This window comes from Dendropsophus ebraccatus, chromosome 5, assembly GCF_027789765.1.
Source record: "Dendropsophus ebraccatus isolate aDenEbr1 chromosome 5, aDenEbr1.pat, whole genome shotgun sequence".
Taxonomy (NCBI): Eukaryota; Metazoa; Chordata; class Amphibia; order Anura; family Hylidae; genus Dendropsophus; species Dendropsophus ebraccatus.
The window spans coordinates 107,192,205-107,218,644 of NC_091458.1; the positions used below are offsets into that span (position 1 = coordinate 107,192,205).

Here is a 26,440-nt window from a genome sequence, read left to right on the forward strand (position 1 = left end):
GCAACCACAAGCGTTTTGTACCCGGAAATGTCAAGTATTATAAGGGATTATCATTTACTTTTAGGTATTGGAGTTAAATCTTTAGCAGTCTTACAACAGTATTATATTCATCTGCAACATTTTCTGAAGCAGAATGCTTGGCATTTGACTCTCAGCATCTGGAGAAGTTGGATGCCACACTGGGGAGCTGGGACCAAGGTAATAAGCTAATAGCCAGCTCTGAGAGACTCCTTCAGCTTAGTTTTATGCAGACTAAGAGCCCGGTCCGGATCCTCATTGGACCGTTGCTCTGATCTCCCAGGCTCCTGACAGGCAGAAGAACAAGTCAGTCAAGAAGCCCGCTCAGCTGCAGTAATCAGATCATGCAGAGCTCTGGTTAACTCCTGCATTGCCGGATGCAGAGCAGCAGCCGGGTGTGTCACATAAATGCAAAAACCAGGCCTAGTTCACACCAGATTACTCTTATGAGGGGCCTCAGGACCCTTATCCACTGGACCAGGCTTAGAAGAGTTTAGTGCATGGTATCGCCGAACCAGGCGAGGAGCATGCATGTCCTTAGAAGAAACCCACGTGCGCTTCTCTGGCCCGAAACCCTTCCAGTGAACTAGATACTGCAATGAACCTTGTACCCAACATGAATTTATAATCTTCTCCGCCTCATACTCCAACTCACCCTGGATGATCAGCAGAGCCGGGGGAGATGATGGAGACACCGGAGGAACATACTTTTTTAGGAGAGCTTTATGGAACACACTATGAATCCGGAGAGATGTAGGCAGTTTTAATCTGAAAGTAACAGGATTAATAACCTCTACGATGGTATATGAGCGCCAGTTTACCGGACTGCACCCTTAACCTCAGATTTCTGGTCGAGAGCCAGACCTTTTCACCAAGTGCGTATTGATGGCCAGATATGCGTCTTTTATTAGCATGTTTTTGGTATAGTTCTCAGGCTTTATCCAAGCTCTAATGAGCTTGGGCCCAAACTTTGCACAGTTTTGAGAATATGGCTTCGGTTGAGGGGTTCACAGATTAGGTGGAGTGAGTGTATGAATACCTGGGGTTAAAACCATAATTACAAAAGAACAATGACATCTTAATTGAACATTGCTCATGATTGTTTAGGGCACATTCTGCTAAGGAAATAAAGTCCCTCCATTTGTCTTGGGCATCAGCCACGAAACACCTTAGAAATTGCTCTAGAGACTGATTGGTCCTCTCGGTCTGCCCATTCGTCTGTGGATGGAAGGCAGATGAGAAGGACAAAGATACCCAACCTACTGTACCACAGAATTCTTTCCGGAATTTTGCCACAACAGAACACCTCTGTCAGAGACAATGTTTTCAGGGACACCATGCAAGCGCAAAATGTGGTTAATAAACAACTATGCTAGGGTACAGGCACTAGGAAGTTTACACAGAGGGATGAGATGGAACATCTTCGAAAACCTATCCACAACCACCCAAATTACAGTTTTACCCTTAGACAGTGGCAGGTCAGTAATAAAATCCATAGAAATGTGCGTCTAAGGTCTCGTAGGCACTGGCAGAAGAAGTAAGAGACCCTCAGGTGGCCTACGGGGAACCTTGGACCGAGCACAAGTCTCACAAGCATTAACAAAGGACTTGACGCCTCGGGCCCAGGATGGCCACCAGTAATGGCGTGAGAGCAAATACTTAGTTCCTGCCAACCCCGGGTGACCAGCTAAAACTGAACTATGAATCTCCTCCAAGACCCGAAGGCGAAGATTCGGAGTATTACGGGGTGCCAGGGTCTGAGACTCCGCAATCTGAGTTACCAAGTCTGGTTGTAAGACTGACAAAACTACACCGGGGTTCAGAATCGTATCAGGCTGGTTCCTAGGCGAGCTCTTGATGTTGAAGCTGCGAGACAAGGCATCAGCTCATCTAGCGTGATGTGAAGTGAGACGTCTGGCACTGTCTAGGTACACAAGATTATGATCAGTAAGCACAACCACCTCATGTTTTGCACCCTCTAAGAAGTGCCTTCATTTATCGAAAGCCATCTTTATAGCTAGTAACTCTCTGTTGCCTATATCGTAGTTACATTCGGCTTGGGCGAAATTCTTAGAAAAGAATGCAACTGGGCGGAGGTTGGTAAGAGTGGCTGATTCTTGGGACAAGACCGCTCCTACCCCCACCTCAGATGCGTCCACTTCCACAACAAAAGGACGCTCAAAGTCCAGTTGTGCCAGCACTGGAGCCTCTGAGAAACAATGCCAAAGTTTGTTGAATGCCTTGATAGCTTTAGGGGTCCAGTTTACCAGATCCACCCCCTTCTTAGTCAAATCAGTAAGGGGTTTGGCTATGAGAGAGAACCTCTTGATAAACTTCCTGTAGTAATTGGTGAATCCCAAAAACCTCTGCAGGGCCTTTAGGTTATTGGGTCGCTCCTAGTTTTCAATGGCTACAACCTTAAGCGGATCCATACCAAACGAGTTTGGGGTTATGCTATACCCTAGAAATGAGACCTCCTGGACACCTGGATACCGAATTGGCATTTCGACAACTTGGAGGAGAGACTATTTTATCTCTGAAGCTCCATGACTGTACGGACATGCACAATGTGAGAAGCCTAATCGGGGTAGAAAATCAAAATGTTGTCAAGATATACAACAAGGGAACGAGTGCTCATGAAAAATATCATTAACGAAATGTTGGAAGACTGCCGGGGCATTACATAACCCAAAGGGCATGACAAGGTATTCAAAATGGCCCTCTGGGGTATTAAAGGCGGTCATCACCTTCCCTGATTCTGATTAAATTATATGCTCCCCGTAAATCAATCTTTGAAAACCATTTAGCTCCCACTATCTGGTTAAACAAATCCGGGATAAGAGGTAGCTGGTGTTGGTTCTTAATCGTGATTTTGTTTAAGTCTCTGTAGTCAATACAAGGCTGAAGCCCACCGTTTTTTTACCCACAAAAAAGAATCCCGCCCCCAAAGGAGAGGAGGAGGGGCGTATATGGCCCTTACGTAGACTATCCTTTATGTATTCCCACATGGCCTCCCTCTTAGGACATGACAAGTTGAATATATGTTCCCTGGGATATTTGACACTGGGAATTAAGTCAATTGAACAGTCATATGGTCTGTGGGGAGGCAATCCGCCCACTGTCTTTTCATCGAATACATCTGTATGGTCAAACAAAAATTCTGGAGTGTTCCCCTCCCCAGGGGAGCATTCTGCAAGAGACACAGCAATACAGTAGGACGCACACTTAGGCCCCCACCAAACAAATTCCCTGCTGGACCAATTAAACACAGAGTTGTGAGCTTCCAGCCAGGGTAATCCCAGAATCACATCCGACGACAAATTATGCGTAAAAAGAAAATCAAGGTTTTCAACATGAACAGACCCCACCTGGACCTTCAAGCAGGGGGTCATATACCATATGTCCCCTTGGGCAAAGGGGGCAGAGTCTACTCCAGTGACATTTACTGGACAGCTGAGCCGCAGGGGACATACCTCTAAACCAGGGAAAAACATAGGGTTAATAAAATTTGCCAAGGACCCAGAATCGACCTGAGCATACCCAGAAATACATTTTTCCCATAATACCAGAGAAATAGGCAAAAGTAATTTATTCTTATGGATAAAGGTTACCTGTGCGCCTGAGTGACCCCCTCGATAGACACTCAGGCGCTGGAGTTTTCCGGCAGTGGTCCCGGCCTGGAAGGACATTGCCGTATTCGGAGTCCTGCTTTTCCACAGTATAAACACAGGTTATTCTGAAGACGGTGCGCTCGTCTAACCTTGACGTCTGTGGGGTCTACCTGCATAGGTTCTTCCGACATAGGTAAAACGGGAGGGGAAGTTTTAGGAAAGGAAGTAGAAGACAAAGGGGTTCTAGGCTGGTCTGGGGTACCTCTCTCCTGCTGTCTGTCCCTTAAACATTGGTCTACCCTAATGGCTAAAGTCATACTATCCTCGAGAGTGTCAGGAGTAGGATAAGCCACCAGTTGGTCCTTTTTTTTCTCCCTTTTTTTTTTGTCCTGGCTGACTAGGGGAGAAGAATGGGTATGGGGTATTAAAGTGTTTTGTTATGTAAATTGTATGGAGTTATCTGTGGCAAGGATCATTTTGTCATGTATTTTGGAAAATGTAATAATGATAATTTTGGCTGTATTGGAAAATGTGAAAAGAAATAAAGAATTTAAAAAAAGAGTTGCCTGTACATGGTACACTGTCAACAAGAAGTTTACAGCCCTTTTGAATGTGGTCAGGTTTGAATGGTTCTGGGGTCTTTGGGCGATATATAGTATTCACACTCTCATCCTAACCCTCCTAGTTCTCTTTAACCCCTTAGCGACCCATGACGTATCTGATACGTCATGGTGCCGCTCGGGGTGTTCAGAGCGGGGTCCCGCCGGGACCCCGCTCTGAACGGCACTGATCCCGGCTGACATGTGCAGCCGGGCAGTGCCTCTATTAGCCGGCACAGGTCCCGTTGCCGCGCCGGCTAATTAAGCCTCTAAGTGCAGCTGTCAAACCTGACAGCTGCACTTAGAGGCTCAGGTAAACACATCCCTGGTGTCTAGTGGGTCGGATCTCCCCCCCGCGATGCGATCGCGGGGGGGAGATCCATTCTTCTGCCCGTGCCGGGCCTCAGCGTCGGAATGACGCTGATCCCGACTCGGCAATAGATTGCTATGGCCTGCAGCAGGCCATAGTAATCTATGACCGATCTAATCGATCTTTGCTGTGTATATACACAGCATTGATCTCTATGAGAGATCAGTGCTGTCTATATACAAGTCCCCCAGGGGGGCTTCTAGTTACAGTAAAAAAAAAAGTAAAAAAGTGTTTTTATTAATAAAAAATCCCCTCCCCTAATAAAAGTCCAAATCACCCCCCTTTTCCCATTTTATAAATATAAATTAATAAATAAATAAACATATTTAGTATCGCCACGCGCGTAATCGCCCGAACTATTAATTAATCACATTCCTGATCTCGCACGGTAAACGGCGTCAGCGCAAAAAAATTCCAAAGTGCCAAATTGCGCATTTTTGGTTGCATCAAATCCAGAAAAAATGTAATAAAAAACGATCAAAAAGTCGTATATGCGCAATCAAGGTACCGATAGAAAGAACACATCATGGCGCAAAAACTGACACCTCACACAGCCCTATAGACCAAAGGATAAAAGCGCTATAAGCCTGAGAATGGAGCGATTTTAAGGAACGTATATTTGTTAACAATGGTTTGAATTTTTTACAGGCCATCCGATACAATATAAGTTATACATGTTATATATCATAGTAATCGTAACGACTTGAGGAACATGCATAACAAGTCAGTTTTACCATAGGACGGACGGCGTAAATGCAAAACTCCCTGAAATCAAAACAAATTCGTTTTTTTTTTTCAATTTGACAGCGCAAATGATTTTTTTCTGGTTTCGCAGCATATGTTATGGAAAAATAATGCCTGTCATTGCAAAGTACAATTGGTTTCGCAAAAAATAAGCGCTCATATACGTCTCTAGGTGAAAAAATGCAAGCGCTATGGACTTTTAAACTTAAAATGGAATAAGCAAAAGCGCAAAAACGAAAATAGGCTTTGACCTTAAGGGGTTAATATAGAAGTTTGGACCAGCTAGTCGCTTCCTTAAGATATTTCTACAGCCTTTATAGAACAATCTTCCCCATTAACCCTCTCACACTCTCTACTGTATTTCTCCGTACAGTACACTTCAGTCAAAGGTTGGTTGAACCTTTCCACTTTAGTAGCGCCAGCTGACTGTTTTAAGTATATGGGGGCCTCCCAACTCTTCTATGACATATGATGTTAACGGAGAGAAGAATTGGGCATGTTGGATTTTAACTGCTGACCGTTTTGTTTTCAGAGAGACAAGACACCAACAAAGCACTCTGGCAGTGGCTTATGTCTCCATTAAAAATGCATGAGCATTTGGGATGCCAAATATATGGGGAAAACAGGAAAGATAAAAGTTGACAGAATAACTTTTGTTTGACAGCCAATGACGCCTTAGGTTCACATTACAATTATGATGTCCTATGTTCAGGTAATAGGTTTAAGTGTCTTACCTATTTTTATTTGGATTCCTAAAAATTGAGCAGTACCCCTTTTCCTAAAACCTTTTTCAACAATAAAAATTTAGGGGGACATTTATTAAGTTAGGTAGCGGCAAATAAATCTCATTGCACGCGCCTTTTTTGCGAATAAATTCTATCGACAAAATACTCAGAAAGGTGATTTGAATGATGAAACCTATTGCTTTGCTGTCATGACAATGATAGGTTATCAGTAACTAGAACCCCAGAGTTCCTGGTAACAGAAAAATGAAATATGTCTACATTAAATACGTAGCACACCATAGCTGAATAAATAATTAAGAATCACAGCATTGTCAAGACATAAAGAAAGAGCTTCAAGACACATTTCATACAGACCATTTGCATGTGTAACAAAGAGAAGAGAAGACATTTTCTTCTAGACAGAAATGAGATGTCTTACATGATGACACAATTTATTTACAGGATATATATGTTCTGCCATTCATTAGCCAGAATGAAGAAACAAATAGCAATAGGAGAGGCAGAATGATTCATCTTATGTGGGAGGATGATGTTCATTTGTATGACTTTAAGTGTCACTTGAGGGGGTTGAGACCTTGCCTGTGTTTTCTCTTTTCTAGTTTCTGTCTATGCCACAAAGAAAAGTATTAACTGCTAGCTGAGGTTGCAGCTTGGATTGCACGCTATTTGGATTTGAAGAGGTTAGCGGAATGTTGTCAGTTCTCTTGTCATAGCCGTTTACCAGTAGTGGCAGCAAATTCATGGGTGATGCTATAGCTTCACCCAGTGATATAAAACAAATAAAAACTCCAAGTGGACACTAGAATAGTGAGGAAGCCCTGATATACATATATAATAAAGAAGTATCATTGCAAATAAGTTCATGCTTTTGTGGTTGGCATCCACCATCCAGCATTAATGGCTGGAATTAAAAAAAATCCTGGCCATTTAACCCTTTCTGCATCATGATCATCCAGATTCCAGTTTAGACAACATTTTAAAGTTTAAATAGTCACTGCCATTAACCCTTTGAGGACCAGGCCCAAAATGACCCAGTGGACCGCGCAAATTTTGATCTTTGCGTTTTCGTTTTTCCCTCCTCCCCTTTGAAGAGCTCCAGCACTTTCAGTTTTCTATCTACAGGCCATGTAATGGTTTGTTTGTTACAGGAATAGTTGTACTTTGTAATGGCGTCTTTCATTTTACCATAACATGTATGATGGAATTCCAAATATATTATTTATGAAGATATAAACAGGTGAAATCATAAAAAAGAATGCAATATGGTAACGTTTGGGGGGTTCCTGTGTGTACGTAATGCACTATACGGTAAAAGCGTCATGATACTATTACTCTATAGGTCAGTCCGAACACAACCATATGCAGGTTACACAGATTCTCTAATGTTATATATGTATTTTTTTATGAAATCCTTTTTTTTGGCAATTAGTTAATAATATAATGGCCCTATTGTGACGCTTATAACGGTTTTATTTTTTCACCTATGGGGCTGTATGGGGTGTCATTTTTTTCCGCCATGATCTCTAGTTTTTACTACTACCATATTTGTGAAGATCGGACGATCACTTTTTATGAATTTTTTTTATATATAATGTAACATAAAATGGGTAATCCGCGCACTTTTTTCCCTTTTTTCGTCTACGCCATTCTCCGTTCGCAATAACGCTTGTTATACTTTAATAGATCTGACAATTACGCACGCTACGGTATATTATATGTTTATTTATTCAGTTATTTTTTATATGTTTTATTTATATAATGGGAAAGGGGGTGATTTCAACTTTTATTGGGGGAGGGGTTTTGGGGTAGTGTATTGGTGTTTTTAACTTTTTTTTCTTTTACACATTTGAAGTCCCTTTGGGGGACTTTTACATTTACTACTTTGATTTCTACTCTGACCATTGCTATGCCATAGGCATAGCATTGATCAGTGTTATCGGCGATCTGCTCATTGAGCCTGCCTGTGAAGACTCAGTGTAGCAGATCGCCGATCGGACCGCACGGAGGCAGGTGAGAGACCTCCGGTGGTCCGTTTTAACGATCGGGACCCCCGCAGTCTCACTGTGGGGGTCCCGATCAGTAAGTGACAGGGGACTCCCCCTGTCACTTACACTTAAACGCTGCGGCCGCGCCGTGCAGCGAGTCATTACCGGTGAGGTCCCGGCTGCTGATTGCAGCCGGCCCCCACCTGCTGTGAAGCGCGCTCCGCTCCGGAGCGCGCTTCATAGCCGGAGAAACACCCAGGACATAGAGTTACGTCCAGGGTCGTCTGGTGACAGACTTCCATGACGGAACTCTACGTCCTGGGTTGTCTAGGGGTTAAAAATTACTTTTGACATGTTATTAGGTATGTCAAAAGGTATTGATCACAGTGGATCTCACTGCTGAGACCTGCTGTGTTTAGGAGAAATAGTCGGGGAATGAGCATGGCGGCCGTGCTATCCACTCCCGGACGCTTGCTAATTCCAACAGCTTAGCTTCATTATAGTCTATGAGGCTAAACTGCCAGAATAAAATCATTTCTTTCTGTGTTATGGGGGTTACAAGTCCCTTGGTGTTCATGCCACAGATGTTTTGACAATGCCCCTGGAGGTGCTGGAGATCAATGAAGCAGCTGTCTGCACAGCACACTCTGCTGGTCCAATGTTTAATTATTTGGGGCTTCACTTTTAGTTTCTCCAACAACAAAAAAAGTGTTTACTACAAAAGATTGATAAGAACCTGATTTTTTTTAATTACAGAAGTGAACAATAAAAAGATTTACTTTTTTTTAGATAATAATACAAAAAAAATTTAGATACCTAATATGAACTGGACAAACATAGAAAACAAACATATAATAAATGACCAGGATGGAATTTATACCTGGAAAATAGTGAGTGGCTTATAAGAATCTACAATGACATAAGCCAATAACATACAGTATGATGAAAGAAGTTGAGGCTGGAATTTAGAGTTTATCGTCCCCCCCCCCCCCCCCCCCCTTCTTCTTCATGTCTGAATAATTAAGGAGATATACTGCAAGTGCTTCCTAAAAAAAAATAAAGATAGGCCGACTTTGATTCTTCTAATTTGTTAACATTAGAGCTGGTCCAATTAAAGTAATTGCTTTTCTGATCAAAGACATTTATGTGTAAAGGTACAGTAGAAGAACAGCAATGGAAGGTAACCAGGGTCAGCTCCAAACACCGTAGAAAGAATGCCACATACTTCATTTGCGTTTCATAGCCAAGTATGATTAAATGTTTCCTCCCTCCAGCCGCATCACTTAGTTACAGTACTAGAAGCCATAACCACAGCTAGCCAGTAAACAGTGTGGTGGTAATGCCTAATGCTACAAGCAGACCTTGTGTCCCTACACACTGCAGTAAACACTGCAGAATTAGGCTAAGGCTAAAACAACTAAAAGGGTCCCTTAATACTCCCTCCTACTAACATAGAGCAACCTGCACTTGTCACAACTGCAGATGATTCCTTATATGATTCAGTTTTAATGGAGGTTATAATAGACTGAGTTTGAGATACAGGGGAACATCTATCAAGACAGGGCAAATAAAGCCCTTCTCCATCCAGTCTGCTGGATTTAAAAAGAGGCGCATGTCTCTAAGTATCCAGTGGGACCCCTGCCTGCTGCATGGTGGATGCAGAAATTTACACCTGCTCTGGAGCAGGTATAGATTTTTGCCATGGTTTATACCTGTTTGCAGTAGTAAACCTTAATAAATCAGTCGCTGGAGGAGGCCATGCCCCCTGCCTTGTAGCCATACCCCCACCCCCGCCCATCAGACAAGTGGGTAGTCCGCCAGGGGTTTATAGATGTGCCCCACAGTGTTGGGCTACTGGCAGAACTGGTAGAAGGTGCTTTATCTTCCTGCTGCCCATTCCCTCTACTACTGTTTCTACAGCTTCAGGGTTTTCATTGCATGTTGGAAACCTATCCATCTGCATTAATACTGATAGGGGGCATTGGGGAGAAATTATTACATATTGGGGGCACTAAGAGGAATTAATACTTGGTGGAGAACACTTTTAGAAAGTGGCTCACTATCACTGTGGGGAGAATTAAGAAGGCACCATTACACATAGATGGAACTAGTATTGTGTCAGACACAAAGAGGGCAGTACTACTAGGGGTTGTAATGAGCTACTATTTTGTGTAGGGCAAAAGGAAGGGCATAATTACTATGCAGCACACTTAGGCAGACACCAAATTGCAGAAATGATTCATGAGAAGTCTTCATGTTGTTCTTGGCCAGAAGGAGAATAAAAGGGAAAACGAATGGCTAATCAGAAAGGATGTCATCTGTGGGTCACTGGATGTAACTGCACTGTAATCACAAGGGGAGGAGAGTTCCCAGATCAGGTCAGGTATAACCTAAGTCTACACAATAAGCGTCCCATGGGGCCCAGATAACCTCGAAGGAAGCTACCCTGTTATTTAACATGGCCGTGAGTGACTCCATCGTCCTCATCTCCTTAATTCTTGCCACCAGATCAGCCATGGAAGGGGGAAGTACCGACTTCCATTGTCTGGCAATCAGTGTCTTGGCAGCGGTCAGCATTTGCAGAAGTAACTTAGTAGGCTTTTTCCCTATGGGTTTAGGGGTCAAGTTAAGGAGACAGGATAATGGGTCTAGGGGGATGGGATGATTTGTGACTGTTGCAAACATGGCACAGGCCGCGGTCCAGAACAGCTGTATAACTGGTCACCCCCAAAATGTGATATAAAGAACCCACCTCCGCGTTACAACGCCAGCACAAGGGGGAGACGGAACTGTTTAGTTTATGTAATAGCTCGGGAGTGTGATACCAGAACATAAGTAATTTATACTGGGTTTCCTTATAAGTGACACATGGCGATGATTTGGCTGCCCGTTCCCAAATGATCCCCCAACACTCCGGAGAGATCGGCCTGGCCAATATTGTCTCCCATTTGGCCATATAGGCATGTCGGACTGGTGAGTCATCCAGAGGTGAGCCCAAAATTTTGTAGATATCCGAGATAAGGCCCTTCATGCCCGGTCCTGCCCTAGCTAATTGCTCAAAACTCGTGGGCCTAGAGACCGCGGTGGTTTCAAGCAACGACACCATAAAATGGCGAAGCTGCATATATGTATATCGTTCAGAAATTGGCAGAGCTCGCCTCTCACAGAGGTCCTCAAAGGGGAACAGAGCACGTGTCAATAGATCCACAATATCGGCAAATTCAAAGAGCGCCTGGGCTCCCCATGCTTGGACCACCGCGGTCTCCGTACCCGGAGGGAAAGCTGGAGTGAGCAGGAAGGAAATCAGTGGAGAGGCTACTGAAGAGAGCTTGAATCGCTTGGAGCATGTGTCCCAGATATGCTTTGTGAACTTGATAGGACCCAGGAGTAGGCGAGGTAGTGCCACAGCCGGATCTGCGCGCCAGAGTAAGGAATTGGGGTGGATCGGGGCCAGCCACCTCCTCTCTATCGCCATCCACTTGCTATATGCATGGTAGGCCTACCAGGATGGGATGACCCTAAGATGGGCAGCCCAGTAATAGTGCAGAATATTGGGCGTCGCTAACCCCCCCTGAGACCTACCCGCCATCATTACATATTTAGGAATCCTATGTCGTTTAGAGTTTCATATAAACCGAAAATAGCTGTCTGGACTGCTTTTAGCTCCCGCATGGGGATCTTCACCAGGAGAGTTTCAAAATAATATAACAGTTTGGGGAGGATAGTCATTTTGACCGCCGCCACCCGGCCTAGAAGGGAGATGAAATGTTTGTTCCATGATTGCAGAAGAGATTTAACGTCTCGAAAGAGCCTGGGGTAGTTGGCCGCTTACAAGGAAGGGTAGGTCGGGGTGAGCCGTATACCAAGGTAGCGGATGGATTCACGGGACCATCGGAATCGGAAATTTGAACTAAGATGGCGAAATTCGCCCTCAGATAGATTTAAAGGGAGAGCCTCCGTTTTTGTAGTATTGACCTTGTACCCGGACAGGACCCCGAACTCCTGGAGAAGCTTATGGAGAATCGGAAGAGTAGTAGGTAAATTAGTAAGAGTAAGGAGAACATCATCCGCGAATAGCATCAGTTTGTACTCCCTACCCCGAATGTGAACTCCCTGAATGTCCGCATTCCCTCTAATGGCCGCCGCCAGGGGCTCTATACAAAGTATAAATAATAAAGGAGAAAGAGGACATCCCTGGCGGGTGCCATTAGAGAGTGGGAATGTCCCCGAGGGGTTCGGGGAGACAGCCGGGGAATGCCGGATCCTGTCCCGTGTGATTTGCTGCGGACTCGCGGGCAAGATGGCGCCCGTCTTCTCTGCCCCCTCAGCTCCGAGCGCGTCCGCGGCCCCTCTTCCGCCCGCTCAGGGGGAGTAGGCAAGGAGGGAGTCGGTGAGTCGGACACAGGCGGCACCGGGACAATAGAGGTCTCCTCACCGCGGCAGTCGGCTGGCTTCACCGTCGGGTGATCGAGCCGGGAGCGGTGAGTGCTGCTAGGCCCTGGAGTGAGAAACCGGTCCAGCGTTTGCGTCCGGTTCCCCCGGTGAGTCTCCGAATCAGGGCGCTGCGGGTGGCTTTTGTGGGTCTTCCCCATGTGTGGGGGGGTTCAACTGGGTTGCTGGGGTGCTAATTTGGGCTAGGTTCGGTGCTGCATGGACGGAGCTCCAGCGCCACACGTCCGCTCACATAGCTGGCTCGCTCCGCCCCTCTGTGTGTACTTTCTGTGGAGTGCATTTACCATTTATACGTGGTATTGCTGTCTAGCACAAGGCTCTTGCTCAGTGGGAAGAAGGAGCTTCAGTATTTATTATTTTATCATTATTATTATTATTATTTATCATTTTTTTATAATATTATATTATTCCTAGTTCAGGGGATAGCTCCAGTTCGTACAGCAGAATGGGTTACATACAATAAGGGGAAAGCAATATGGGACTAGGCAGAGGCTTTGTTTACCCCTAAAACGAGTATTGCTGACCCCATTAAGCACTTTATATAACATTTTCTGCACTCTGTAATTGTATTAATGCTGGCTGTGTGGATAAGTAGATTTTATTATTTAGTGGTCACTTTTTAAAAAAAAACTTTTTTTTTATTTGTATGCTATATTATATTGTCATATATTTTTAAATAATTATGTTAATAAAAGAATTGATTGTCTTTGAACTATGCCCATAGTCTACTGCGTGTATTTATATTTTGTACGTGGGTAGTTTCAATATTAGGGTAGAGTTACATCTGGCAGTGCAGGTAGCTGTTGCAATCTTGCTTTCTTTTATTACCCATCTCTATCCCAAACCTTTTTGTGTAAAATGTTTACAGTCATGGCCAAAAGTTTTGAGAATGATACAAATATTATATTTTACAAAGTCTACTACTTCAGTTTTTAAAATGGCAATTTGCATGTACTCCAGAATGTTATAAAGCGTGATCAGCTTAACAGCAATTACTTGCAAAGTCAATATTTGCCTAGAAAATGAACTTTATCCCCCAAAAGACATTTCAACATCATTGCAGCCCTGCCGTAAAAGGACCAGATAACATAGTTTCAGTGATTGCTCCATTAACACAGGTGTGATTGTTGATGAGGACAGGGCTGGAGATCAATCTGTCATGATTAAGTAAGAATGACACCACTGGACACTTTAAAAGAAGGCTGGTGCTTGGCATCATTGTTTCTCTTTTGTTAACCATGGTTATCTCTAAAGAAACACGTGCAGTCATCATTGCACTGCACAAAAATGGCCTAACAGGGAAGAGTATCGCAGCTAGAGAGATTGCACCTCAGTTAACAGTCTATCGCATCATCAATAACTTCAAGGAGAGAGGTTCTATTGTTGCCAAAAAGGCTCCAGGGCGCCTAAGAAAGACAAGCAAGCGCCAGGACTGTCTCTTATAAAAGTGTTTCAGCTGCAGGATCGGGCTACCAGCAGTGCAGAGCTTGCTCAGGAATGGCAGCAGGCAGGGGTGAGTGCATCTGCATGCACTGTGAGGTGGAGATTCTTGGAGCAAGGCCTGGTCTTAAGGAGGGTAGCAAAGAAGCCACTTCTTTTCAGAAAAAACATCAGGGACAGACTGATATTCTGCAAAAGGTACAGGGAGTGGACTGCTGAGGACTGGGGTAAAGTCATTTTCTCTGATGAATCCCCTTTCTGATTGTTTGGGACATCTGGAAAACAGCAGGGACAGACTGATATTCTGCAAAAGGTACAGGGAGTGGACTTCTGAGGACTGGGGTAAAGTTCTGTTTGTTTGGGACATCTGGAAAACAGCTTATTCGGAGAAGACGAGGTGAGCGCTACCACCAGTCTTGTCTCATGCCAACTGTAAAGCATCCTGAAACCATTCATGTGTGGGGTTGCTTCTCAGCCAAGGGAATCGGCTCTCACAGTCTTGCCTAAAAACACAGCCATGAATAAAGAATGGTACCAGAATGTCCTCCAAGAGCAACTTCTCCTAACTGTCTAAGAGCAGTTTGGCGATCAACAATGCCTTTTCCAGCATGATGGAGCACCTTGCCATAAAGCAAAGGTGATAGCTAAATGTCTCAGGGAACAAAATATAGAGATTTTGGGTCCATGGCCTGGAAACTCCCTAGATCTTAATCCCATTGAGAACTTGTGGTCAATCATCAAGAGACAGGTGGACAAACAAAAACCAACAAATTCTGACAAAATGCAGGCATTGATTGTGCAAGAATGGACTGCTATCAGTCAGGATTTTGTCCAGAAGTTGATTGAGAGCATGCCAGGGAGAATTGCAGAGGTCCTGAAGAAGAAGGGTCAACACTGCAAATATTGACTTGCTGTATTAACTCCTTCTTACTGTCAATATAAGCTTTTGTTATTCATAATATGATTGCAATTATATTTCTGTATGTGATAAAAATTTCTGACAAACACACATAAAAACCAGAGGGCAGCAGATCATGTGAAAATATAATATTTGTGTCTTTCTTAAAACTTTTGGCCATGATTGTAGTATGTGGTACATTGCTGACTTCAGCAGGACTGGCCAATTGTCTAAAGTGTATGGTGGCCTCCTGATTCTCCCTGGACTGATGATGTCAGGGGAGAGAAAGATTGGATAGGTAATAGTATTGGGAGATGTCAGCTGAATTATTCTTTGGCCAGCAATTATTGAAAATGTATAAAACATCCACATGAACCTATTGAAACATCCACATAAATGCTAGGACTAATTTATACTTGTACAACATAGCTCAAAGCATCACATTGTCTCCACTGGCTTCCTCCAATAGCTCTAGCTAAGTGACACATGTACCTGGTCATTCAAATGATGTAAAAGAAAATGGGATTATTTAGAAAATGCTACCTTCTTCATTTTCTCCATGATTTAATTTTATTGCTCACCAGCTGATTGATAGGGACAGTAGACAGGCAGCCCCATACATAACAAGCTTTGATGCTATATGTTTTCTGACTCCCTTTCTATTACACTTAGCATTAACTTGTTTAGCAATTTACTGTATATTACAGTAGCTCTTCTGTGAGATCAGATCAGGCAGACTAAACATATTTTCATGTGCATCAATAAGCCTTGGGTGCACATGACTAGAGATGAGCGAATCACACGAAAATTTGTTTTGCGAGGTTTGCTAATATTTGCGTGAATTCATGAATCGTGTATAAATGAATTACGGTAAAACAGTTTAAATCTAGTAGCTATAATAGTGGGACTATAACAGACTAACAAAAACTAACATGGCTTGAAGAGAGCTGTGCACACTGACATTCTGAAAAGATACTTATTCTTGAAACTGTACTGATTCCAGCAACACAATTCACCTGTCATTACTTTACCTGGCTGAAAAGATTTCCCTGCCTGCATAAACAACATAGCTAGCAAATAAATCACATGCAAGAGTTTATTGTGCCTGCTCTGTTACCCAGTGTGAAAACTGTAAAGAGTTCATATTTTTTTCTTTGTGGATAATTACACAAAAACCATTTTTTTCTAAATATGTGTATAATAAAAACATGATGTCAATTATATATAATTTTCTGACCATACATTCCCTTAAATAATTAACATCAAACCAGCAGAAAGCATACAAGCCATGTCACCGGGTAAATGTAAAATGAGGAGCTATGTATAGATCACCATAGATAATAAATATATTATAAATGACTGAAAAGGTTATTGGTTTATATAAGGAAATCTTTTGATACATGCACTGTATTTAAACCTAAATCTATGCTACGGTATGTTATATAGTTGTATAAATTGTTAGGCTATGTTCACGCTACGTAAGTTCCGCAGAAATCACGGCCACTGTTACAACGGCCGTGATTTCTGTGGTACTCATGTAGTCCTGCAGGCTGAGAGAAACCCGGCCGGAAAGTATACACATAATATACACTTCGGATGGGATCACTAGCGGCGCCGTAGAAAACTGACATATCAGTTTTCTGCCGCCGCAGAAAACCCTGCCAGTTCACACAATGGAGGAAGAGGCTCCGGCCGCATGCTCCATTGTGCACTGTGGGGGTTCTGATGCAGGCGTACACGGATGCGTCCGCATCAGAACTCAGCGGCGCTAAAGATCATCTGGCCTGTACTGCAGTACCGGCCAGGATCTTTTCTGAGACCATCTGTTCTGTGACCCGGCCAGGTCTTATACAGCGTGTAATCATAGCCTTATAGGATACGAATAGTGTGACAATGCTTTTCAGCACAGCAGAAGAAAAAAATATTGGTGCATACCCTCCCCCACATACTGTATGCCAAATTATCACTATGTTCAGTGTGTGCACAAGGAGAATTCCCACTGTATATGCTGAATGTTAACCAGTAGCATGATGTGAACATAACCTTTCCTGGGTATCACATAATATATACATACTGTACTTACCAAAACAGGAATTGACAAAACCATACCATTGACATCCATACTCTCCACCAATCCATTGACCTTGAATACTGGATGTAAAGCTCAATGTTGTGCCAGATACGCAAACTAGCATATCACTAATACTTATATTTAATAACATCATATTGACTGGAGTCCTTAGGGTTTTGAACTTGCAAAATAGGACTAAGACTATAAAGTTGTTAAGGAAGCCAAAGATAAGGATAAATCCAAGAAAAATAGCTACCACTGTGTGCCCTGTTCTAGTCATTACAGGAGCTTGGGATTGGGATTCATCATTGTCCAAGTACGACAAAGAGGTTTCAGAACTGATGTTTGTTGTCCAGTTTGTATTCCGGTCAGACATCATCACAGCTAAAAACAAGCAAAGGTCTGAGCCTCCATAAACCAGGGTGGGTCCGAATATTTCTTCTGTTAATCTTCTTATGGTTTTAATTCATTCCAGATGATGAGGGACCTAAAATAAGTAGGGAAGATAATGTAACAATGAGTAAAGTTATCTTAGGATCAATCTATTTATTTTGTCAGTCAGTAAATCTTAGTTAATCTTTATTGGATTTTTTTAAAACAAGACATCCTTCTTAAGGATACAATGGAGAACAACAGATTTCATATTTACAAATGATTACAGAGAGTTACACATATAGATACTGTAGATGCCTGATAAAGTATAAAGACACAAACATTAACCTCTTCTGGACCGGGCTAATTTTTGTCTTTGCGCTTTCGATTTTTTTCTCGTCATGTTTAAAAGGCCATAGCGTTCGCATTTTTTGACCTACAGACCCACATGAGCCCTTATTTTTTTGCGCCACTAATTGTACTTTGCAATGGCAGGCTTAATTTTTGCGTAAAATAAGCTGCAAAACCAGAAAAAATTAAATGTGCGGTGAAATAAAAAAAAATAATAATTTTTTTTAAATTTAGGGAGGTTTTGTGTTTACGCCGTTTGCCCTAGGGTAAAACTGGCATGTTTCAACGATAAAACGATATATAATTTTTGTAACTTTTATTTTATTTGATGGCTTTTAAAAAAATTTAAACCTTTTTTAAAAAATAAATGTTCCTTAAAATTGCTCTATTACCAGGCTTATAACGCTTTTATCCTTTGGTCTATGGGGCTGTGTGAGGTGTCATTTTTTGCGCCATGATCTGTACTTTCTATCGGTACCTTGATTGCACGTATTTTTATTACAATTTTTCTGCATTTGATGCGACCAAAAATGCACAATTTTGCACTTTGGAATTTTTTTGCGCTCACACCGTTTACTGTGAAAGATCAGGAAAGAAATAAATTAATAGTTCGGGCAATTACACATGCGTCGACACCAAACCTGTTTATTTATTTATTTAATTTTTTTTATCAAATGGGGAAAGGGGAGTGATTCAAACTTTTATTAGGGGAGGGATTTTTTATTAATAAAAACACATATTTTTTTTTTTTTTTACACAACCCCCCTCCCCCCGCTAGACCATCAGGAAACGGAACAGCAGCATTTGACAGCTGCATTTAAAAGGCTAATTAGCGGGCGCGGTGATCTGACCGTGACCACTAATTGCCACTATCCCGGGCTCGAGATAGCACCTGGGATTGTGGTGGCTCAGAGCGGGGTCGCCGTGCGGCCCCCCTCTGTACGCCCCCACCCACATGAGGACGTACAGGTACGCCCTCATGCGTGAAGGGGTTAATAAATGTGTTTTGTTTTGTTTATTTAGTTAAAACAAAAAACTGCATGTATGTAACTGCTATAGACCTTTATGGAAAGGGCCACAATGAACCTCTAAGGCTTTATTCACACATTCCGTGAAGTTGTGTCTGTGATCACAGATCCATGCTCACGGACAATTTCAAAGCCTGTTGCGTTCTAATGGGCTATTCACACGTTCCAAGTTTTCACAGATCCACAATTCGTGCCAGGAAAAAAGTTATAACTCAGATGTGATCACGGCATGGATGAGCCAACATTACCATTTCAACATTTTATGGGGATGTGGATATGGATGCAATTACAGACCAAACTGCGCAGATCACAGAGTAACAATAGTGGACCTTTATGTGGACTGGGAAAAAAAACACTGAACATGTGAATAAGGCCTGTAAGGAACCAGTGAATAACTACTGTACATACCAAATATAGTGTAACTTGTGTGTATGACATAAGTGCCAAAGATGGTAATCCTCCTTTACCCCATTGAAGCAGTAGCTATTTTGGGTTTTGGTAACATAAATTTGTTTATTGATTTTGCTTACTTTTGCACCCCTGTGCTCCAAATGCCAAAATGTTTTAATTTTTTGATCAACATTGTTGGAGTCCTGGGTTTACATGCTTTAAAATGTTATTAGAAGCACACTATAAGTTTATTCCAGACATATCCCTAATGATATAGCTGGGATCTCATAAAGCTTCGGATTACTTGCATTGAACATGCAAAGAATGATGAGAGATTTTAGCTCTGAAAGCAGCAGAATGTAAATGCATTTCTGGATTATCAGACTATAAAGAACTTATTACATCTTACAAGTATTGTTGAAATACTCATTTGTGGGCTATCGCATCTGTTATGCAGGTCTTAAAACCGGCCCTACTCGCCCACACGTGTTCCTATGTAAATGGTAGATGTGCTGCTAATAATGATAAAAGAGATGGGCCATATGAATGATCAAGGAATCGTAATGTTCATGGCTGTGCCAATCTACAAGGACTGTAAATCAAGATTAGTGCAAAATATTTTCAGGATATGTAGATAAAATCCATACATAACCTGTAAAATAATGTTCATAGGTAAATATTTCCCACATATCACATCACTCAAAACACATTCTTATTTGTTAGCCAAGGATTATCCAAAATATAGTCAGAGGTAAGGTTCCTTTCACAGTCAATCAGACGAGAATTGGGTGGTTTTCTGCTCTTTGGCTAATTGCTGACACATTTACAAGGACCAATTCTTAGGTGATCCATTATCTTCTTTTTTTAAAAGAGTTTCCATTATTTTTACTACTACAGATGTTAAAGGGGTATTCCCCCCAAGAGCTAAAAAAAATAAAATGCTCCCAAACCTAGCTCGTCTTACTCACCAAGTCCCCCTGAGTATTTTGAGCCATCTCCCGTCTTTCTAGCTGCTTCCGTTCCATAGTTACAAGTTTTTTAAAAAGCCGATCTATATCCAACATGGCGCCGGCCAGAAAACTACATTTCCCATCATGCAATGCTTATGTCTAACTGGTACATGATGTAGCAGAGCTAATATGCAGTAGATATATCAGAGTTGAATGAGCTGCATAGCAGAGTTGAATGAGCGGCATAGCAGAGTTGAGTAGCAGAGTTGAGCGAGCGGCATAGTAGAGCTGAATGAGCGACATAGCAGAGTTGAGTGAGCAACATAGAGTTGAGTTAGTGGCATAGCAGAGTTGAGTGCGACCTAGCAGAGTTGAATGAGCGATATAGCAGAGTTGAATGAGCGATATAGCAGAGTTGAATGAGCGGCATAGCAGAGTTGAATGAGTGGCATAGCAGAGTTGAATGAGCAGCATAGCAGAGTTGAATGAGCAGCATAGCAGAGTTGAGTGCGACCTAGCAGAGTTGAATGAGCGATATAGCAGAGTTGAATGAGCGATATAGCAGAGCTGAATGAGCGGCATAGCAGAGTTGAGCGAGCAGAATAGTAGAGCTGAATGAGTGGCATAGGAGAGCTGAATGAGCGACATAGCAGAGTTGAGTGAGCGGCATAGCAGAGTTAAGTGTGCGACCTAACAGTGTTGAGTGTGCGACCTAGCAGAGTTGAGTGTGCGACCTAGCAGAGTTGAGTGAGTGGCATAGCAGAGTTAAGTGAGCGGCATAGCAGAGTTGAATGAGTGGCATAGCAGAGTTGAGTGTGCAACCTAGCAGAGTTGAGTGCGACCTAGCAGAGTTGAGTCAGCTGCATAGCACAGTTGAATGAGCGATATAGCAGAGTTAAGTGAGCAATATAGCAGAGTTGAGTGAGCGGCAAGCAGAGTTGAGTGAGCGGCATAGCAGAGTTGAGCGAGCGGCATAGTAGAGTTGAGCGAGCGGAATAGTAGAGCTGAATGAGCGACATAGAGTTGAGTTAGCAGCATAGTAGAGTTGAATGAGCGATATAGCAGAGTTGAATGAGCGATATAGCAGAGTTGAATGAGCGATATAGCAGAGTTGAATGAGCGATATAGCAGAGTTGAATGAGCAATATAGCAGAGTTGAATGAGCAATATAGCAGAGTTGAGTGAACGACATAGCAGAGTTGAGTGAGCAGCATAGTAGAGCTAAAAGAACAGCAGAGTAGAGCTGAATGAGTGATATGCTCATCAGGTCAGTTCGGGGGGGGGGGGGCGTATGGATGTCGGGTGCCGCGGGCGATGACCGCTGGTCAGTTCAGATATGGAGGGGGGGGGTGTCGGGTGCTGCGGGCGACCGCTCATCAGTCCAGGTGCGGGGGGGGGTGTCGGGGAGCGGCATAGCAGAGTTGAATGAGCGACATAGCAGAGTTGAATGAGCAACATAGCAGGCGGCCGCTCATCAGTTCAGGTGCAGGGGGGGGGTTAGGGTGTGGTTTCCAGTTCAGGTGCGGGGGGTGGGGGTGGGGTGGTTGGGGTGTCGGGTGCCACAGGCGGCCGCTCATCAGTTCAGGTGCGGGGGGGGGGTGTTGGGTGCCGCGGGCGGCCACCGCTCATCAGTTGAGAGCTGGGGGGATGCTTTCAGAGAGCGAAACACTGATCAGCAGCAGCTGCTGTCACTGTGTCACTGTCCTCCCTCTTTTCAATGTGCTGGGTTAGAAGCGATAACCCAGCCCATTGAAGAGACTGAGGACACGTGATGCCTTCTCGGAGGGTGGGAGCCAGGAGCAGGGAGCGGTGTCGGAGTGGACTGAGAGCTGATGATTCTATGCAATCGGTGGGAGTGGGGGCACCTAGATAACAGCAAAACTGTGCAGAATCCATAATAACTTTATATTGGAAAGATGTAAAGCTACGGGTGGGCAACGTATTAATGCAAAAATAATTTTGGGGGGAATACCCCTTTAAGCTCACTGGCCGGTAGTTACTGGGCTCATCTCTACTACCCTTCTTGTATCTACTGTTAGCAGGAATTGGTTATACAGATCTGTCAGGGGGGCAGCAATCACTGTTCTGAGTTCTTTAACCCCCTCCTGCCGCTGCACTGTAAATTTACATCGCTGCAGCCTATGCCTGGTGCTGCAGCGACGTGAATTCCCTGCAGAGGATGACACAGGTGTAGGAGCTACGTCTGTGTCATCCGCGGCGGGTCCCGGCTATCAGGGGCCCGCCGCAACTCTCAGCACTTGAGCCGCGCTACTGAGGGAGAATTGTCTCTCTGGTGTCCATCGGGGCTCTGCGAACTGATCGCAGAGCCCCGATGGCAGCCATAGAAACCGGAAGCCTCTGGCTTCCGGTTTCTATCTACGGTGGCAGGCAGAAGGAGGGAGGAGGGAGGACAGAACGTGCACCGGGCGCGCCCCCTGTGAGCTCTGCCATCTCCCCTCTTTCCCCTGCCTCTGTTATAAGATAGTAACAGTGGCAGGGAACATCGGAGAGGCGGCAGAGCTAGGGGACATCAGCTTATGGGATCTTTATGATCCCATAAGCTGATGTAAAATCACGACCTGGGCATTGAGGCATCAATGATCCCAGGTCATGAAAGGGTTAAGAACCCTGGGTTGGAAACCATCTGGCTCCATTGCCTTATTCATCTTTAATAGGGCAAGTTCCTCTGCAACTTTAACCTCTAAAACATTGGGACTAAACCAAAACAACTGGAGCCAATGCTGTGTTCAACCAATTACACCTACATAAGAACATCAACATATTTGAATCAAAGAAAATTGAGATTTTACCATAAACATATGACCTACAAACCAAAATGTTTATTGAATAATTCATATATTTTATTTAGACAAAAAACAATCCCCCCATAAAAACATATACACTATATACAAATTAAAAACATCATAGGAGGACATCAGGAACATTAATTTAACAAATGAGGCACAACTGGATGATGTGAGGATAGCAATTAAGATATAATCATCTATCTATGTTCCTATATATCCATGAAATCATGAACAGGAAATCCTTATATATTACACTATGCCCATGGGTATGTGATGTAAACAAATGTGCTGAAAATAACCCCAAACCATGTATGTGTAGCTATAACTTCCCCACACAATCACAAGTCTTACCCCTCATGACAGATACTAACCCAGTGGCCATGCGGCCTGACTCCCCCTCCTCCACTCTTCGTGTTCAACCATCCTGTGATTTTGAAGGCCGTCTTCTGAAAATACTGAGCAGAAGTAGCTATTTAAACAGTCAGCGACCGCCTTATCTCCATCAATAAACGTATTATCCCCATTACTTATTTTAGTAATGCTGCAGCCGTCTTCTTCTTCTTCCTGTCACTTATGTATCTAAAGAAGGTTTTATTCCCCGCAGTAATAGATTTTACCATTTCTTCCTCTTTAGAGGCTTTAGCAGCATTTATAATCTGTTTTCCCTCTTTCTGTATAATTTTATATTTCTCTCTGTCAGCTTCATTCCCAGTCTCCTTATACTTCCTATACGCTGCCTTTTTTCCCTTTACAATGGCCTTAACCTCTCTAGTAAACCATAATGGTTTCTTCTTCCTTTTACTTTTGCTAGCTTCTCGTTTATGTATTCTATTTACCTTTAACAAGGCATTTTTTAATACTGCCCACTGAATGCTTGGTAGGTGACAACTAGGGGCACTCGGGTTTCATCTTCGGCCTCTTTGTATCTAAGTAGAGTGTCCCTGTTGATGGCTGCTGCTTGGCTGATCTGTTTGTCCGTCATATTTGGTTTGTAGCCCAATTGGAGGAAGTCAGTCCTAAGATTAAGGAGGTGCTGGTCCAGGTCTGCTTTTTCTGCGCAGATACGATTGTACCGAATTGCCTGTCTGTATATAATAGATTGTTTTGTATGTTTGGGATGGAAGCTGTTGTTTCTCAGCTTAGCAGTTCAGTCTGTCGGTTTGCGGTATATTCATGTAAGTATCCAGTGGTCTTTAATGCGTATAGCTGTGTCTAAAAAATTCACTATTGGAATTGCTTAATTTGAGGTTGATGGTGGGGTGCAAGTTGTTGAAGTCTTAGTGAAATTTAACCCTTTCACAACATGGGATAATTGATGCCTCAATGCCCAGGTCGTGATTTGACATCAGCTTATGGGATCATAATGATCCCATAGCTGATGTCCCCTGTGTCTGCCTCCTCTCCGCTGTCCACTGCCGCTGTCACAATCTTTTGACAGCGTCAGGGGAGAGAGGGGAGGGGGCAGAGAGCATGGCCACGCGCCAGGCGCACGAGAGAGCAGAGTAACTCTATCATTGCCAGAGGCTGAGAGGCAAAGTGTGTGTGTGGGGGGGGGGGGGACAGACAAAAACAGAGCCCTGTTCACACAAGGTTCGGTGCCTTCTGTGCTGCACGCCCCGAACTGAGGAGCGCAAAAGCACATTCCTGACAATTGTTGTGAGTCTTTCAATGTAAACTCTCACCGATCACAGTACATAGATATAAACACAATTACAATCATTCACAGTATATATACAAATGCAATCACAATCATAATTACAATTCTATTAGCGACTTTTTGGACCAATTTAACTTCTTGTGTAAATACCTATCATTTAAAAGAAAAAAATCACCGCTTGTCATTTGGAAAACGTGTGCTTAAAGGGGTTGTCCAGCGCAAATCTTTTTCTTTCAAATCAACTGGTGTCAGAAAAATATATAGGTTTGTAATTTACTTCTATTAAAAAAATCTCAAGTCTTCCAGTACTTACCAGCTGCTGTATGTCCTGCAAGAAATGCTGTTTTATTTTCAGTCTGACACAGTGCTCTCTGCTGACACCTCTGGCCGAGACAGGAACTTTCTAGAAAAGGAGAGCTTTTCTATAGGAATACCCATAGAAAACCTCTCCTTCTCTAGAAAGTTCCTGTCTCGGCCAGAGGTGTCAGCAGAGAGCACTGTGTCAGACTGAAAATAAAACATTTCCTGCAGGACATATAGCAGCTGGTAAGTACTTGAAGATTTTTTTAATAGAAGTACATTACAAATCTATATAACTTTCTGACACCAGTTGATCTGCATGTGTAAAAGGACCCTCACAGTGTAGTAACACCACGTAACAGTATTGTATCTGAAATTACTTAATAGAATCAAGCAGTATGTTGGATGTACTTCCTGTCAGCTTAAAAGGGTTATCCAGCACTACAAAAACATGGCCACTTTCTTCCAGAGACAACACCACTCTTGTCTCCAGTTTGGGTGGGGTTTGCCACTTAGTTTCATTGAAGTGAAGTGGAGCTTAATTGCAAACCGCACCTGACCTGGAGACAAGAGTCGTGTTGTCTCTGGAAGCAAGTGGCCATGTCTTTGTAGCACTTTATAACCCCTTTAAGATGCGGATCCACAGACACATTTATGATATCAATCTTGCACCGAGTTATTCCTGGAATGTGTCCATAGGATTTCTTCCTCTCTCTGAGATGTCTGTGCAAGGTACTGAATTAGTTACATAGTCCCCTGAGGATGGGGGGGGGGGGGGTCCTAACTCCTAAAAAACTTACTCATGAGGCATTTGGATTTGCCAGTTAATAACTTCTGTTGCTAATGGCAAGAATAGAAAACATGATTTAATATTGCATTATTAAATATACTTATAGTGTATCCTTCTGTTTTTTATACATTACACATACTTATTCACACAAAAACAGTGTTCTATATAATGAAATCCTGTAATATTATCATAACTACCTACATAGCAAGTGCATGCTTTTTCTTTGATATGCTGAACAGGTTCAGCTACACAATAAAAGTAGTTAACATTTAAGAGACAGCTGGTATTCATAAAAACTTAAGATCATAGCCCCTGTCAAACACACAGGCTAAATCAGGGGCTAGAGGCGCATTGAACTTTTCTTTGATATTATCTTGTGAATGGAGAGACTGTATGGCATACATTCAGTTGTATTATTATACAATAATTGCATCGACAGGATGACAGATTAATATAAGGATAAGGAATATGTGGCAAATCTTAAAGCCCAATAAGTATTCTTTTAATGTATATTGAAGGAATAAGACAAAAAAACACACAAACTTTAAGATTAACAAGTCAACTGCATAAGTATATAAAACCAATGAAAGATGAATAAATAAAGGTACAAACTGTCATGGCTTAACCGCAGTAATACAAATAGATTTGTATTACATTCCCACCTCTATGGGGGAAGTGCAGTGCCTTATGCTGCGTTTACACGGAACGATTATCGAGCGAATTTGCATGATAACAATTGAATTCGAACGATAATCGTACATGTAAATGCTGCGAACGATCAAACGACGAATGAGAAATCATTCATTTTGATCCTACAACATGTTTTAAAATCGTCGTTCGTAAAAAATTCGCAGATCGTTC

At 42.9% G+C, this 26,440-nt stretch overlaps 1 protein-coding gene across 4 annotated transcripts in view; it reads right to left on the minus strand.

The window, feature by feature from the left end:
- The window catches only part of LOC138792886 (pinopsin-like), a 170,305-nt gene that overhangs the window by 81,539 nt on the left and 62,326 nt on the right, over positions 1-26,440 (minus strand). For all 4 annotated transcript variants that reach the window (XM_069970936.1, XM_069970934.1, XM_069970933.1 and 1 more), the window contains exon 2: positions 16,947-17,421. In XM_069970936.1, coding sequence (XP_069827037.1) covers positions 16,947-17,313 — 367 coding nt within the window. In that variant the 5' untranslated portion in view covers positions 17,314-17,421. The remainder of the gene's footprint in view (positions 1-16,946; positions 17,422-26,440) is intronic.